This window comes from Sander lucioperca, chromosome 6, assembly GCF_008315115.2.
Source record: "Sander lucioperca isolate FBNREF2018 chromosome 6, SLUC_FBN_1.2, whole genome shotgun sequence".
Classification (NCBI taxonomy): Eukaryota; Metazoa; Chordata; class Actinopteri; order Perciformes; family Percidae; genus Sander; species Sander lucioperca.
In genome coordinates, this window is record NC_050178.1 from 42,590,938 (window position 1) to 42,603,712 (window position 12,775).

The 12,775-nt window shown below is 42.0% G+C and overlaps 2 protein-coding genes across 4 annotated transcripts in view; one reads left to right on the top strand and one right to left on the bottom strand.

The window, feature by feature from the left end:
- Positions 1-78: 78 nt before the first annotated feature.
- On the bottom strand, positions 79-5,243 carry acot8 (acyl-CoA thioesterase 8). Of its 3 annotated transcripts, none has more exons than XR_004897665.1 (7): positions 4,955-5,243; positions 3,887-4,023; positions 3,028-3,253; positions 2,622-2,779; positions 1,821-2,012; positions 559-825; positions 79-477 (listed from the first exon to the last, which is right to left on the bottom strand). XR_004897665.1 is itself a non-coding variant. In XM_031280886.2 (6 exons), exons 1-6 carry the CDS (start codon positions 5,209-5,211, stop codon positions 707-709), a joined length of 1,089 nt encoding a protein of 362 aa, XP_031136746.1. In that variant the 5' UTR covers positions 5,212-5,243; the 3' UTR covers positions 79-706. The 3 variants fall into 3 exon arrangements, 1 of the variants encoding a protein (XP_031136746.1); XR_004101789.2 differs by having other exon boundaries at positions 79-219; positions 331-825; XM_031280886.2 differs by having other exon boundaries at positions 79-825.
- Positions 5,244-6,599: 1,356 nt separating this feature from the next.
- The window catches only part of phactr3b (phosphatase and actin regulator 3b), a 66,756-nt gene continuing 60,580 nt past the window's right edge, over positions 6,600-12,775 (top strand). Inside the window, exon 1 of the mRNA XM_031280721.2 lies at positions 6,600-6,862. Coding sequence (XP_031136581.1) covers positions 6,754-6,862 — 109 coding nt within the window. The 5' untranslated portion in view covers positions 6,600-6,753. The remainder of the gene's footprint in view (positions 6,863-12,775) is intronic.

The window sequence follows — 12,775 nt, forward strand, 5'->3', positions numbered from 1 at the left end:
TTCAATATTAAATAAATAGGTTAAATAACTAGCTATGCATATAAAAATACATCCTGAAATGAATACATGAGGCAATACATGTATGCATAAATAGTTGTTTATTTAAAAAATATAATCTAAACCTATGGGACAGCTGCTGGTAATTACATGTGCTAGACAGGCATACAAACGAAAAATGTTGGCTAAGTTTCTACTTTGACAATTATAATTTTTGGTCACCTCTTTTCACAACTAATCCAAGCCAGTTGTTCTATTATTTGCTTTTGTTGTTGACCATATATTTGTTTGATGCCTTTCCAAAAGTGTGATCATACAAATGGCCATGCTCACCTCAAGAATTACATCCAAGTCCTTGCAGTAGGATTTGGTCATGACATTGTTGAATTTCACATGATCACATCAATACATTTTTTATTAGTCACATGAAATCGTATAAGGTACAATTCTAGTGTAATGACATATGAGCATGAATAAATATGCAAAGTGATGGAATACATTTTGTGTAACCCTTTGGCTGTGAGAAACTTGTAAACACATCCCATCTAACTAAATGGGAGACCTTCATTTATTATAACCTTTTCATTTTTTGACCAGAAATAAATTGTTTTGCTTTTTTTTTTTAATAAAAAAAAAATCATTATTATATTAAAATCTGTGTTTTTAAAAATCAAAACAATAACAGTTAAAATAAATCTTATAAATGTGCTTATAGTTTGCTGGGCTCTGTGACTGGTTTCACTCTCAGGACCCCCTCCTGGGAACAGGAGGCAGCCAGCACCCCGTCTCTTCTCCACAGTCGGCCTTGAACCAGTCCCCTGCTGCCCCCTGTAGGACACAACCCGCATGGTAGTCACATTCATGTCCAAGCTTGTTGACAAGGACAACTTTGTAAAAGTAACTCATTGATGATTAATGCATCCACACTAACAAATAGATTAAAGAAATCATTACTTGACCAATACAGAAAAGAATAGACCGAAACACAGGAATGGAACTGTAATGTAAAGGTATTGTTGTATATTGTTGTAAGTTACTGTAAGACCTGAAAAATGGTATGCTGTATTTGCATATCTATTTGTTTTGTAATAATGTGATATTGTGAAGTAGGGGCCAGACCAAATAAGCTATTTGCTTCCGCCTGCTCCTTCTCAAACTAATACTTTTTTATTTTTTTGTTAAATTCTGATTGTTTGTGTTTTATTTTGTGGTTTTAATTTTAAATTTTTTTTCTTCTTTTGCAACATTGTCGATTGTTCGAGATAAATAATAAAATTAAATGAAATGAAAATGAAAATATAGATTTTCACACAATTATCTGTGTAGTGAATATGACAAACACATTTTAGCTTCCTATATCTGCAATTGTTAAGTTGTTGTTGATGTGATAAAACTGAGTTTAGTTAACATCTGGATGAAATCTAATTGAACTTCATCAAAACTACCATGTACAACAGACCACTGTGAAAGCATCTGTGGCTAGATAAATCAACAACCGAAACACTATAAATATATAAAATTGCATGTGCAGATATGTAGCAAGTGTGACCTCCATTACTTGTAGGCCCTTTTCTTTTTTTTAAGATTATTTTTTGGGGGCTTTTTCCCTTTATTACAAGTGACAGTGGATAGACGTGAAAGGGGGAGAGAGATGGGGGATGACACGCAGCAAAGGGCATACTCTGAAACGTTCATTTGTGTAACACAGTGAAAAAGTTATGGGTCTTGAAGTTCCTGTAGTGGAAAAAAAGCCTATTTGTGGTGCTGCTGTGACAGACAGAATAAATAAAGTACAGTAGATAGGAAGTGAACAACATACTGACCTGCCCATGGGCTCTCACACTCATACAACATCCACTCATCGCTGCGGAAAGTGCTGTGGAACCACATGGCGTGGTCCAAGGAGGCTGCGAACTGGGCCCTGTAGTTGGGATAAGGCAGCAGCGCTGTGCCCAGGAACGCAAAGTCTGATACATAAGCAGCAACGCAGCAATGCAGCTTCATGTTGCCTTCGCCTACATAAATACACAAATAAAATGCATTAAAAAAAAAGTTTAGATGGTATTATACATGGTATTACACTTTACTTATATTTACATTTTATGTTATTTTCATATTGCATTCATTTTTTAAAGATTATTTTTGGGGGCTTTTTTCCGTTTATTTGATAGTGACAGGGGATAGACAGAAAAGGTGGGAGGGAGATGGGGGATGACACGCAGCAAAGGGCAGCAGGTCGGATTCGAACCCGGGACGCTGCAAAGGACTCAGCCTACACAGGGCGCACGCTCTTACTGGGTGAGCTAGAGGCCACATATTGCATTCATTTTTAATTATTACATTTTCTGCCTGGCTTTGAAATGACATGCGACCTAATGTTAAAACCTCACAATTTTGTCTATTTCTATATTCTGAGTATATGTCATTGTGTATAAAAGACAATTTGTATCCTATTTTGGCTGCTACAGTCATTCAATATCCCCAATGACTCTCAAAATTGAATGCAATGTTTAGGAATCATGCTATTCATTTCTGAAAATACCGCACAATTACCCAGCGTAGTATAAAAAGGTACTCAATATTTGTAATCTATGCAATCAAATGTGCATTTATTGCATTTTTACCAATATATCCTCGTGCTCGCACCCAGAACAGCATCTTCGGCTCTCTCGCACCCAGTCTGTAAAAGTGTGGTGGGTTGATTGGCTTTATCTCAATGGGAACCTCATTAGCCAGCAGTTTGTTAAGGCCTTGTCTGGATTTCTCTCCTATGTCTGGTTTACTGGGAAACAACAGAAAGAAATACAGATCATGATTAGAGATGGCTCGTTTTATTTGATTAACAGTCCAAAACCTAAAGATATTTAGTTTACAATCAGATATCATGTGACAAAGAAATTCAGCAAATCATCACATTTGAGAAGCTACAAACAGAAAGAAAATTGTATGACTAAGCAACTATGACGAAAAAGAAAATAATTTAATTAATTTTCCATCGACTGAATGATCGACTAATCTTAGCAGCTTTACCTGAGATAAAGATGAATGAGTTCCTCTACAGTGAGGAGGTGTTCAGGCTTAGGGACCACCGGCATGGTGAACTGGTGCTGCAGCGGACTCGGCTGCAGCATGTGGAAGGACGCTTGGCAGATGAGTATAGGCTGGCCATGCTGGATGGCTTTCACAGAGCGTACTGTGAAACTGCGACCATCTCTTGTGCGCTCCACCTGGTACAGCACTGGAACCTTAGGATCTCCTGAAAAACACCCAAAAGACAGCTGTGGAAAAGAAGTAACTGGGATTGACGGCGGCCAATTTACCAGATCATTCCATTGATTATGATAGGATTATAGTTGGAAGATGATGATGATTTTTTTGGTTTATATTTGTGATGCAGGCCTTTATGTTTACATGGGTCACTCTAACTATTGTTCTAGTCTTCTGTAGTTTTTATTCACTCTATTAAAGATAATTTGCATTAACTATTGGGTTTTTTCCATTGGCACTTTTGGCTGTACCGAGCCAAACCATGCTGTGCTGATTTGCGTTTCCATTACTAGTTTTAGCGCTACGCCGTGCCCGAGATGGACCTTCTCGAGTAGGTCCAAACTTGCCCGACCCAATATAAGCCAATATAACACGGTACTTTTTTAAGAAAGTAGTGCGTCACCGACCCTTGACACTGAAGACACACATCTTCAAGTGGGCGGCCCTGTTGTAATGGAGATGCAAATCCCTGCCATGCTGGCGTGCAAAGCCAAGCTGAGCCGAGCCAAGCCAGTACGTGTATGGAAGATGTAAGATGTAAGATGTATGTAAGAGCCCCCCTTTTTAAAATATGGGTTGAACTATCGCTGGCCAGCACCTTTGAAATGATGCTACATCTTACCTGCTCGTACAAAGTAGCAGTGGAGAGAATGGGCATAGAAATTATCGCTGACAGATTTGGCAGCAGCAACAAGGGCCTGACCGATTATTTGACCCCCAAACAAACGCTGACTGCGGGGCACCCAGTGGTGCCTTCCTCTGGGGGAAAATAGAGAAATAATTGGAATATACATAATGCAGTCTCACTTGATGATGCTTGTGTAACTTTGTCAGTCAGGTATCACACAAACAGTCAGGACAAGACATTTGACATTTTATCAGAGGTTTTGTTTTTTCAAAATTTGAACAATTTAACCTTAAATGGAGTTGTTGTACAACTAACTAGACTGCATTGATGTGTGTTTCTAATATTTTCTTCCCTCAGACGTGTAAATAGGAGTGTACGAAGACTCATTGTAGCACCTGGACTATTGACCCTATACGTGATTCCTTAACAAGTTTGCTGAAAGTTTAAATGTAGGCCTAGTTCTGTTCAGAATGATGCACTGACTAGTATGGCTGTATAAAAAAGTCATTTTACTGTACAATTTGAGAAACTCAAAGGGAAAGTCCCCCATTGTAATCTTCAATTTCCAGCCTACAGAAACCATTTTTGGTACACGTGCAGTTTAGTGTCACACATTCCCCATACAATGTCCTTAATTAATTATGACCCTGCTAAACCACCTGTGCTACCCTAACCTGTCTCAAATAAGACCCTCATCATTTGGGACACTCAGTTTTTGGAAAATAATTTGTGACACTAAACTGCCCGTAAGCCCCATTTTTAACCATTAGGACATTTTTGGTGACATTACATATACAACAAGACATGTTTCATTCTATAATGTTAGCTATACAGTCTATGGTTTCGTCAAATGATGTGTATGATATCATTGCCTTGACGTTCATTTATTTCAATGACCCCTTCAATTCTTTTACGCAGCAAATGAACCGAACATAAATAGCTGTTGTACATAACCCTCTATTTAAAAAAAAAAAGAAGAAAAAAAAAAGAGTGCAACGCCATATATGCCAAGTGACACTATGACACTGACAAACTTCAGCCGGCCGGCTAACTTTAGCCTACCTGTACAGGTCTACGTCGAGCTTTTCTAGGTTTAAAACGCTGGTGACCAGGACGCTTTTGAGGTCCTGGGCATGCTGAGATGCAGGACTTTCCGAGCTTTCATCTTCAGATGATTTCGGGGGCACAGTATCCCCTGGACAATCACTTTTATACGTTGAGTCGCAAGCGCTACGGGTGTCACCGGTTTCATCCACTTCTCTTTCCGCCATGTTCGTTTTCCCCTTTCTTCTTCCTTGCAATTTTACAGCAGCCAGCATCTGCGATGTTGTATTGCTGCCACCTTCTGGCACTATTCACATTCTATTCAGGGATGGGTGATTTTCTTCTTGTTTGGGGTTTGACAGCAGCTTACGCCATTGGTGTTGCATTACTGCTATCTTCTGGATTTAGCTAACCCCTATGTCAGGTTTTCCCATAGACTGTATATAAGAATAGGGTTTTCCTCATCAGTCCTGCTCTGGAAGCTGGCTATCTTCCGCCTTGTCCACTTCCACCACACTCCTGTTAGCTTTTCATTTCTTCTTTTTTGCCTTTATTCAACAGTAAAGCTGAGATATGAAAGGAGAGAGAGATGGGGAAAGACACGTTGAACAGGTGAAGTGAAGATAATGTTGTCGTACTGGTTAAAAACAGGCTCTGTGACCGATAACGTGCTGACCTATTCAGTGTTTCTGTGTTGTTGTTTTTTGAGCTGAGCTAGAGAATATAATCAGATTGGTGGTGCTGTTTTGCCCTGACTGTTCTTATAGTGAAGTTTGCTGGAAGTTATGTAGGCTAATGCAGCCCCGGTGTGTTTTATATGGAGGGAGCTGCACCAGACTCAATTTAAAAAATAGCCTTTTAAATACTACGTTGTTTGTCAGCAACCAGTCATATTTCCCCCCTACACTGGATGGGTTCCCCCACCTACCAAATCCCACTTTCATAGGTGTGTTCATTTATACCTTCACTAAGATCAGAGGTTTTATTTTAGCCCCTGTCCTTGTTGCCCATTTACAGCTGAATACAAGTTTCATCATTTCTGACTGTGGGCCTAGGCTACTTGCTTTCTTCAATAAATATAGACGATTCAGTCCAGTTGGAAATTGCCATTTAGAAAGTCCCCATTTCCTTAATCCCAAGTGGACATGAATCCAACGCTGCCTTCATAGTCTGCAGGACATATCGCATTTAAAAGTTGGCCTCAGATGTGAGCCATCAAAGCGCGAAATTGCCCCTAAAACGTGCGAGCCTGGTTTACACCCAGCTGTACAGTTCAGCGAACAGCAGATTCCTGTAGCCCAACATGTTTGCATATGCGTAATATTGAAGGTGTAGGCCTATACTGAATACTGGCTTTCTTTGGACAGAGCACTTTTAATTCAGGCTGACAAATAGGCCTACAGTGCAGTGACTCAGATTGTAGGCTTTATTTAGTCTAAATGGCAGCATCATGACTGTAATTGGTCTAATAAGGTCAGGTGGGATTAGTTAACAACAACTTTTAAAAAGTGGGTTTGTGTTACGCAGACGTTGACTCTGCAGCTCGATCCCTTGCAATGCCGGGGTAATTTGTGTTTTTTAAACGTCAAAGAAACTTCAAATCGAGTTGAGATCGTTAATAGTCGGGGTTTACGAGCAGCACTTGAAGGAGGCATGATGCTACGCGCGTAATGGATTTCCCCAGCACTGCTGCTTATTGGGGACCAGGAGCTGCAGCTACAGCGGTCCAACCACATTAAATCGGCTCCACCACTTGATGCCGGTGACCTTGGCTAACGGCGATCACGCCTTTATTGTGGTTTGCTTTTCTATTCACCATGGCATCATCGGACGGGCTGGACGAGGATTGCGTGTTGGTGCGTGGAAGATCTCAGAGTGACCCCAGTAGCATCACCGAGGTCCGATCGGGTGAAGCGCACAGAGCAGGTAAGGAGGAGGAGAGGGGGGGCCCCCAAATGCACGTTGGACATCTGTCATCTGCTCATCTGCTAGTTCGTGCTTTTGGCAGGTGGTTGGAGAGGAAACACATCACGATGTCGGGGCTCGCCTACAGCCCATCACGTCCGCGGTGATCCCTTTGAATTTGTATGCAACAAACGTAGGTTGTGTTGTAAACGTGCGTCATTTACTATCCCCAACATATTCTCCCTGCTGTGCTGTGCTGCAGGCCTTAAATGTGAAATTGCTCTAATAATAATGTCAATCTAGCCTATCAGTGAAAATGGTGTCCTAACATGCAACATTATATGTTGTCCAACTGGTGTCTTAACAGTTAGGTCTCAGCGGTACATCCATTTTATGTCAATAATAGCATGCATTGATTTAATGATTTTGGTGTATTGCAGACCCATGTGCCTACTACCTGTCATATAGTAATATCATCAAGCTGTGGCTGTTGATGTCATTAGCGCAATGAAAATCTGCACCAAAACTGAATGTCCTCTATGTAGGTTGTTGTAATGTTTTATGATCCAGTTTTTGTATTTGTGAAATGCTTCTTTTTCTCAGCATGGAAAGATATGATGAACAACTTGCCATCACACATAGACTGCAGTATGTTGAGTTGCAGCTGATGACACTGCTGGTTGTGTATTTGGTTGTTTCCATGGTGATCCAAATGGCAGAAGGCAGCACTTGGTGTTTGTCTGCTCCACTTACTGTGCTTTTTTTCCCCTTCTCAGTAGGCTACACTAGGTGATGTACAGCAGCCAGCCATTCAAAGTGAAATGCCACTTAGACTGTGAATCGTGTTTATGTGAGATGGGATTCACATTTCCACTGGGAATCGCTGGACAGGCTTTCACTGTTGCTCAACAGCTACCAAACAGCAGTTGTAAGATGTACTGTTTTGAAAGGTATTAAACAGTGGATCGATGTGAAAGCGTGATAAATCACTCATTTTAATCTGCAGGCCCTTACGTTGCTGTTTGCAAGCAGTCAGCGCACGTGCTGTAGATTCAACTCGTTACACAACAGAGCGTCAGCACAAAATGTGATTTGAAGTGAGTTGAACAGAGAAGTTGATACAAATAAGGGGCTCAGTTACTGTATCATAGTAGACGTGTGTGGGGGTTGCAGTATAATATATGAGACAGGACGCTTGGCTTGATATTATAGCAATCTTATTGAGCTACACTTTAATTCTCACTTGTGTGTGATGTTACAGTCTGTTTGAACATCAGACCGTTGGACAGGGCCAGCTATCTTTAGATATGAGGGCCACAGCGATACTACAGGAAGGATCTTCAAGTTCTCTTGCCAACGGCAGATATTGTTGAGCTCATGCTCTCGGTTTCGAATCCAGTGCTTGTCACGTTGTCGTGGTTGTTATGGTTACGTAACAGAGTTGGTGTATGTGCAACTCTGAGACAACACTTGCAGTATTGTCCTGTAATATACTGCTCATTACCATTTCAAACGCAACATTAAATTCAGCCACAGCCCCCTAAAGGACCGTAGCAGATTTTATCCAAAGTGGACGATTCCTATGCAGCGTCAGGCAGACAGGGCTCGGGCAATGCAGCAGAGAAAACCTGCCTGCCCTCCCCCACTCCTCCATCCCCTTTGCTCGGTGCTAACCCTGATAGCACCGACACCCCTACGGCAGCTTTGATCTTGGCACTTGAAGAACCCTCTTTAAGAAAGGGGAGAAAAGGGGAAGTGACAGGTCTCTGATGATGTTGGCATAATCATGGCACGCAGCTGGACAATGTCACAGTGTGAATCAGCTGCACAGTAGACCAGACGTAAGATACAAATGACTTCTTCTTCAACTGTGATTTGATAATGATGTAGGAAGAAAATGTAGCACTTTGTCTACGGCACTGGGCTTCAACCAAAACAGAAAAATCACTTGTCATTTGTGCTTTCAAATCAGAGTCTCATCTGCTCGTTGCATAAAGCACACCGAACACTGAGGACTCTGATTTAACCTGAATACATGTTTCGCAGATCTTACTGCCTGGTTGACAATGCTTTGCTGTACCAGCTAGAGACAGCAGACTAAAGGCCCTGACACACCAACCCGATTATCGGCCATCGGACAGTCTGACGAGATCAGTGACTCGAGTCTGTTCGGTGTGTTCCGTGCCGTCGTCTGTCGGAGGAGACGTCGGCCTTCATTTTGGCCGACCTGACTTGCTGGGTGGGAGGGCGAGCAGTCAGACTCACCCGTAAATAACAAGCAGGATGAGTGACAAACGCCTCTCAAAATCTGCCGAAAATCTTTTAAACTGACCTTTGTCGATCTGAAATGAAGACAGATTCAGCAACTGCACGGCCTATTTCTCGCTTAAAATGTTTTCAAAAACACGTTTCAGTGAACTATTTTTGTAAAATACGAGATTGTATTTCGAACTTCTCTGGAGAAGCCAGGCCCACGTGACGCATTGTCATTTCCGGTTTTCATTTTTTGTATTACGTCTCGCGCACGCGCAGAACGTACGCTCAAGACGGCGTCGCTTCGGTGTGTTCTGAGGCACTTTTTGGACCTCGGGGAGCCGACTGATCAGTCCGACTGCCTTTTCTGCCGACGGTCAGCCGTCCGGTTTGTGTGTCAGGGGCTTAAGGAAAACAATGTGCTATGGATTTAAATCTCTTCACATTGACTTCTGTAGTGTGATTTGGAGCCTGTGATAAGGAGCCACCTTGTTCAGCACATACAGGCTACATCAGTAGCTGTGTTAGAGATGATGCAGAACAGCAAGTGCAGCCAAAACATTTTAGTTCAAAGGTGGAACTCATGCTGCATTCAAATCTTGGCATATGCAGTATTTTGGCAAACCGGGAGTTGGCAGGGGAGAGAGACGGCGCGGGTGCAATGTGACACTTAATGTGTCTTCAAACAGAACTTGGCAGAATGACTCACATTCTTTCCATCTTCTAAAGTCTGCTGGCAGTGAAGGCATGTGTGATTTTTGAAAATGAAGCCAAATTGTTGTATCCAAATTAGTTTATGCGCCTACTCAATTGTTTCGTCAAGCACCAACTATAATAACCACACAAGAAATACCCTATCGCGTTCGGTGAACTGCGCAGTTGTCAATTTCTAACATATCTGATATAGAAGGTGCAGAGCTTTCCAGTCCCTCTCCTTCAGCTATGCAAATTTTTTGCTATATCATTTTACAAATAGTTGTGCTTTATGTTGTTGATGTTGGACGATGTTGGCATGTGGCTATGAGTCTCTCATCAGGATCGGGAAATCAACTTGCCAGTTTCCTTCCAACTCTGCTAACCTCCTGCCGACTGGCAGCTGGCCAGTAAAGTTTTCAAACATAAACACAGAGGAAAGGTAGAGAAGATGAGCTCCAGCTAGCCAAATGATCTCTGCGGCCATCTCATGACTGCGAGTCTCTTATCAGGGTAGGGAAATCAATCAACCAGTCTCCTGCTGACTCTGTAAACATCAAAGTTAACACAGAGGAAAAGGGGAAGATGGCTATCAGCTACCACCTATGGCTACAATAAAGATTACGTGGACAAGCAACTCGTTTTGGTTTTATGGCCCACAACGTTTTTAATGCAGTCTCATTGCTCTCATAATGCATTGTTTCCAACCACAGCAGGCATCTGTTTCAGTGAAAACTCCACTAGTTATCTGCCCTGCACCAAACAGCAGACAAAGTTAGCAACTAGCTGGTGAACTGTTTGCTACCAAGTTAGCAACTTTATGTCAGTGTTGTGTTTACAGCTTGTTTTATTTCTCCCAAGTGGCCAAATGAAATCAATTACTACAGGCTTAATTAAGGTTATGATAACATTGTACTACCCAGTTTATTTGCTAAGATCTGGGAATGATTTTAACAATTAAAGAAGTCTAATGGGGCACGATTAGCACTCTTCAGTTTTACATCCAAAAAAAGTGGATCGTTTGCATCGTCCAGATCTCAGCTGTTAACTTGGTCAGTATGATGTTCTTCTATGCATTGGCAGAGAAGATTTGGCAAATTTTTCATGGGTGCAACCCACATACTCAGCGCTGCTGCTCATCACACAAATGCATGTTCCTTACAAATGGGGAACCATTTGAAAGGGAACTAAGCAGGCTTTCCAACGGTATAAGATTTATTGCCAAAAAGCATTGTTACCACAGAGAATTAATCTACCAAACACAAATTTCCTTACTTTTTGTGCTAAGTTTAGTATGTATAATAGATTTGTTTGTATTGCCCTAATTATATATTTAAGTTACTTAAAAGTAGGCTTTGACAGTAGAGTTGTGACGCTAACTGACATCCTGGGGATGATGGAGTTTTGCTTAAACACAGAATCAAACTGTGGGTATCTTTTATAAAGCACATTAAAAGAAATGGTCAACGTGCCTGCAGGAGTCTCTTCTCTTGCTCCACTCATCTCCCTGTTTGAGCTGGGGCTGTGGTACTAATCTGACATGCTGCTCTAACATAAAAAGGCTTCTCCCTGGAGTCCTCCGCTGTCCTCCAACCACTGCAGACCCCCACCGCCACCAGCACCACCACCCCACCTGCACCTCACAGCTACTGATAGGCCTCAGTAGTCCTCTCATACAGTCAGAGGAGGAAGAGGGGGCCTGATGAGGACATTAGGATTTCTTTTATTTGAATCAGGGTGCCTGATGTTTTATTAATCAGGAAGCCTATACATAAGCCAGTTTGTCTCATTCCATATTCAGAGCTGTGATTGAACAGAGAGAATAGCAAACCTGGCACCTGGCAGCTCACTTCTACGTGCACGTTCAGCTCAGCATGGAACAAGTGCTACATCTCTTCACAGCCACATGAGTCATTTCACAGCAACTGCAGTTGGTGATGAAATGGGGTGAAAGGTGTAATAGAAAAATAATCAAGCAATGCCACTTCCATTGTACACAGTTGTACACAAAGGCATTTATCTGCCATGTCACAAAAACTAAATCCACAGCAGAGACTGAGCTCACTGAAAATGTATTTATGTTAAGAAAAAATGAAATGCAATTTTCAATTAAATGAAAACTATGATAAAGCTCCTTAAATTCCTGAATGGAGAAACTGTGAAGATCGGAGAAGAGTTAATGGAAGTGACGTACCTGGAACGTGAGGTCTGCAGCTGGACCTTCTTGTTCAATAGCAAGCAGAGATGAGACTGGGGAATTATCGATGAAATGCATTTTAAACACCTGCCTAGTATGATGAGATGTCTTAAAATGCTACTAAGTGGGATCAAGAACAGTTGAATGTGACTCAGTAGGTGAAACTGCCACCAAGGGCTCTACTTGGCAGATAGATGGATGTTGCATAAATGAGGAAAGCTGTCACTGTCATAACGAGTGCGCTCAGCACTGCAGTCACCAGACCTCTCACTTAGAAAGGGGACAAATGGTCTGTCCAAGGTTGTGCTGCATATACTGTAGAGCGGGAATGGACAGACACTCAGGATAAACTCAGCACTATACAGTATTACAAGGTTTGGGATGAGTTGGAATTAGACTTAAGCGAGATGTGCTTTGAATGAATCGTCACTTTGTGTCTAGTCTCCCATTGCCAGACCTTCCTCCACAGCGCTGCGGAGGAGGGTCTGGCTAGTCCACACAGCATCCCGAGATGGGAGAAAAACATTTCTTTAAACCAATCACAGTCGTCATGGTCGGTGCTAAGCGCCGAAAGGAGCCACGGTGCCGCTGCAAAATAGCTTCGGGAAGGAACTTGTTTTGGTGGACGTTCAAAAGTTGTTCAAGTAGTGCCGCCGGAAATCCCGCCAGATGTCTTTCATTTCGGCCGAAGGTCCATTACCTTTTGCTTCCTTTGTGTTGGCATTTTAAACTCCGGTGGATTTCTGAGGACTGTGATTAACTATGGGGGTGGCAGTAGCTCAGTCCATAGG

Excerpts from the sequence above, each read along its gene's own strand:
- acot8 (XM_031280886.2), bottom strand. The coding sequence starts at position 5,211 with ATGCTGGCTGCTGTAAAATTGCAAGGAAGAAGAAAGGGGAAAACGAAC. Across the intron at positions 4,024-4,954 it reads CTCGACGTAGACCTGTACAG|AGGAAGGCACCACTGGGTGC; the intron begins GTAGGCTAAAGT and ends ATTTTCCCCCAG. Across the intron at positions 2,013-2,621 it reads GCGAGCACGAGGATATATTG|GCGAAGGCAACATGAAGCTG; the intron begins GTAAAAATGCAA and ends GTATTTATGTAG.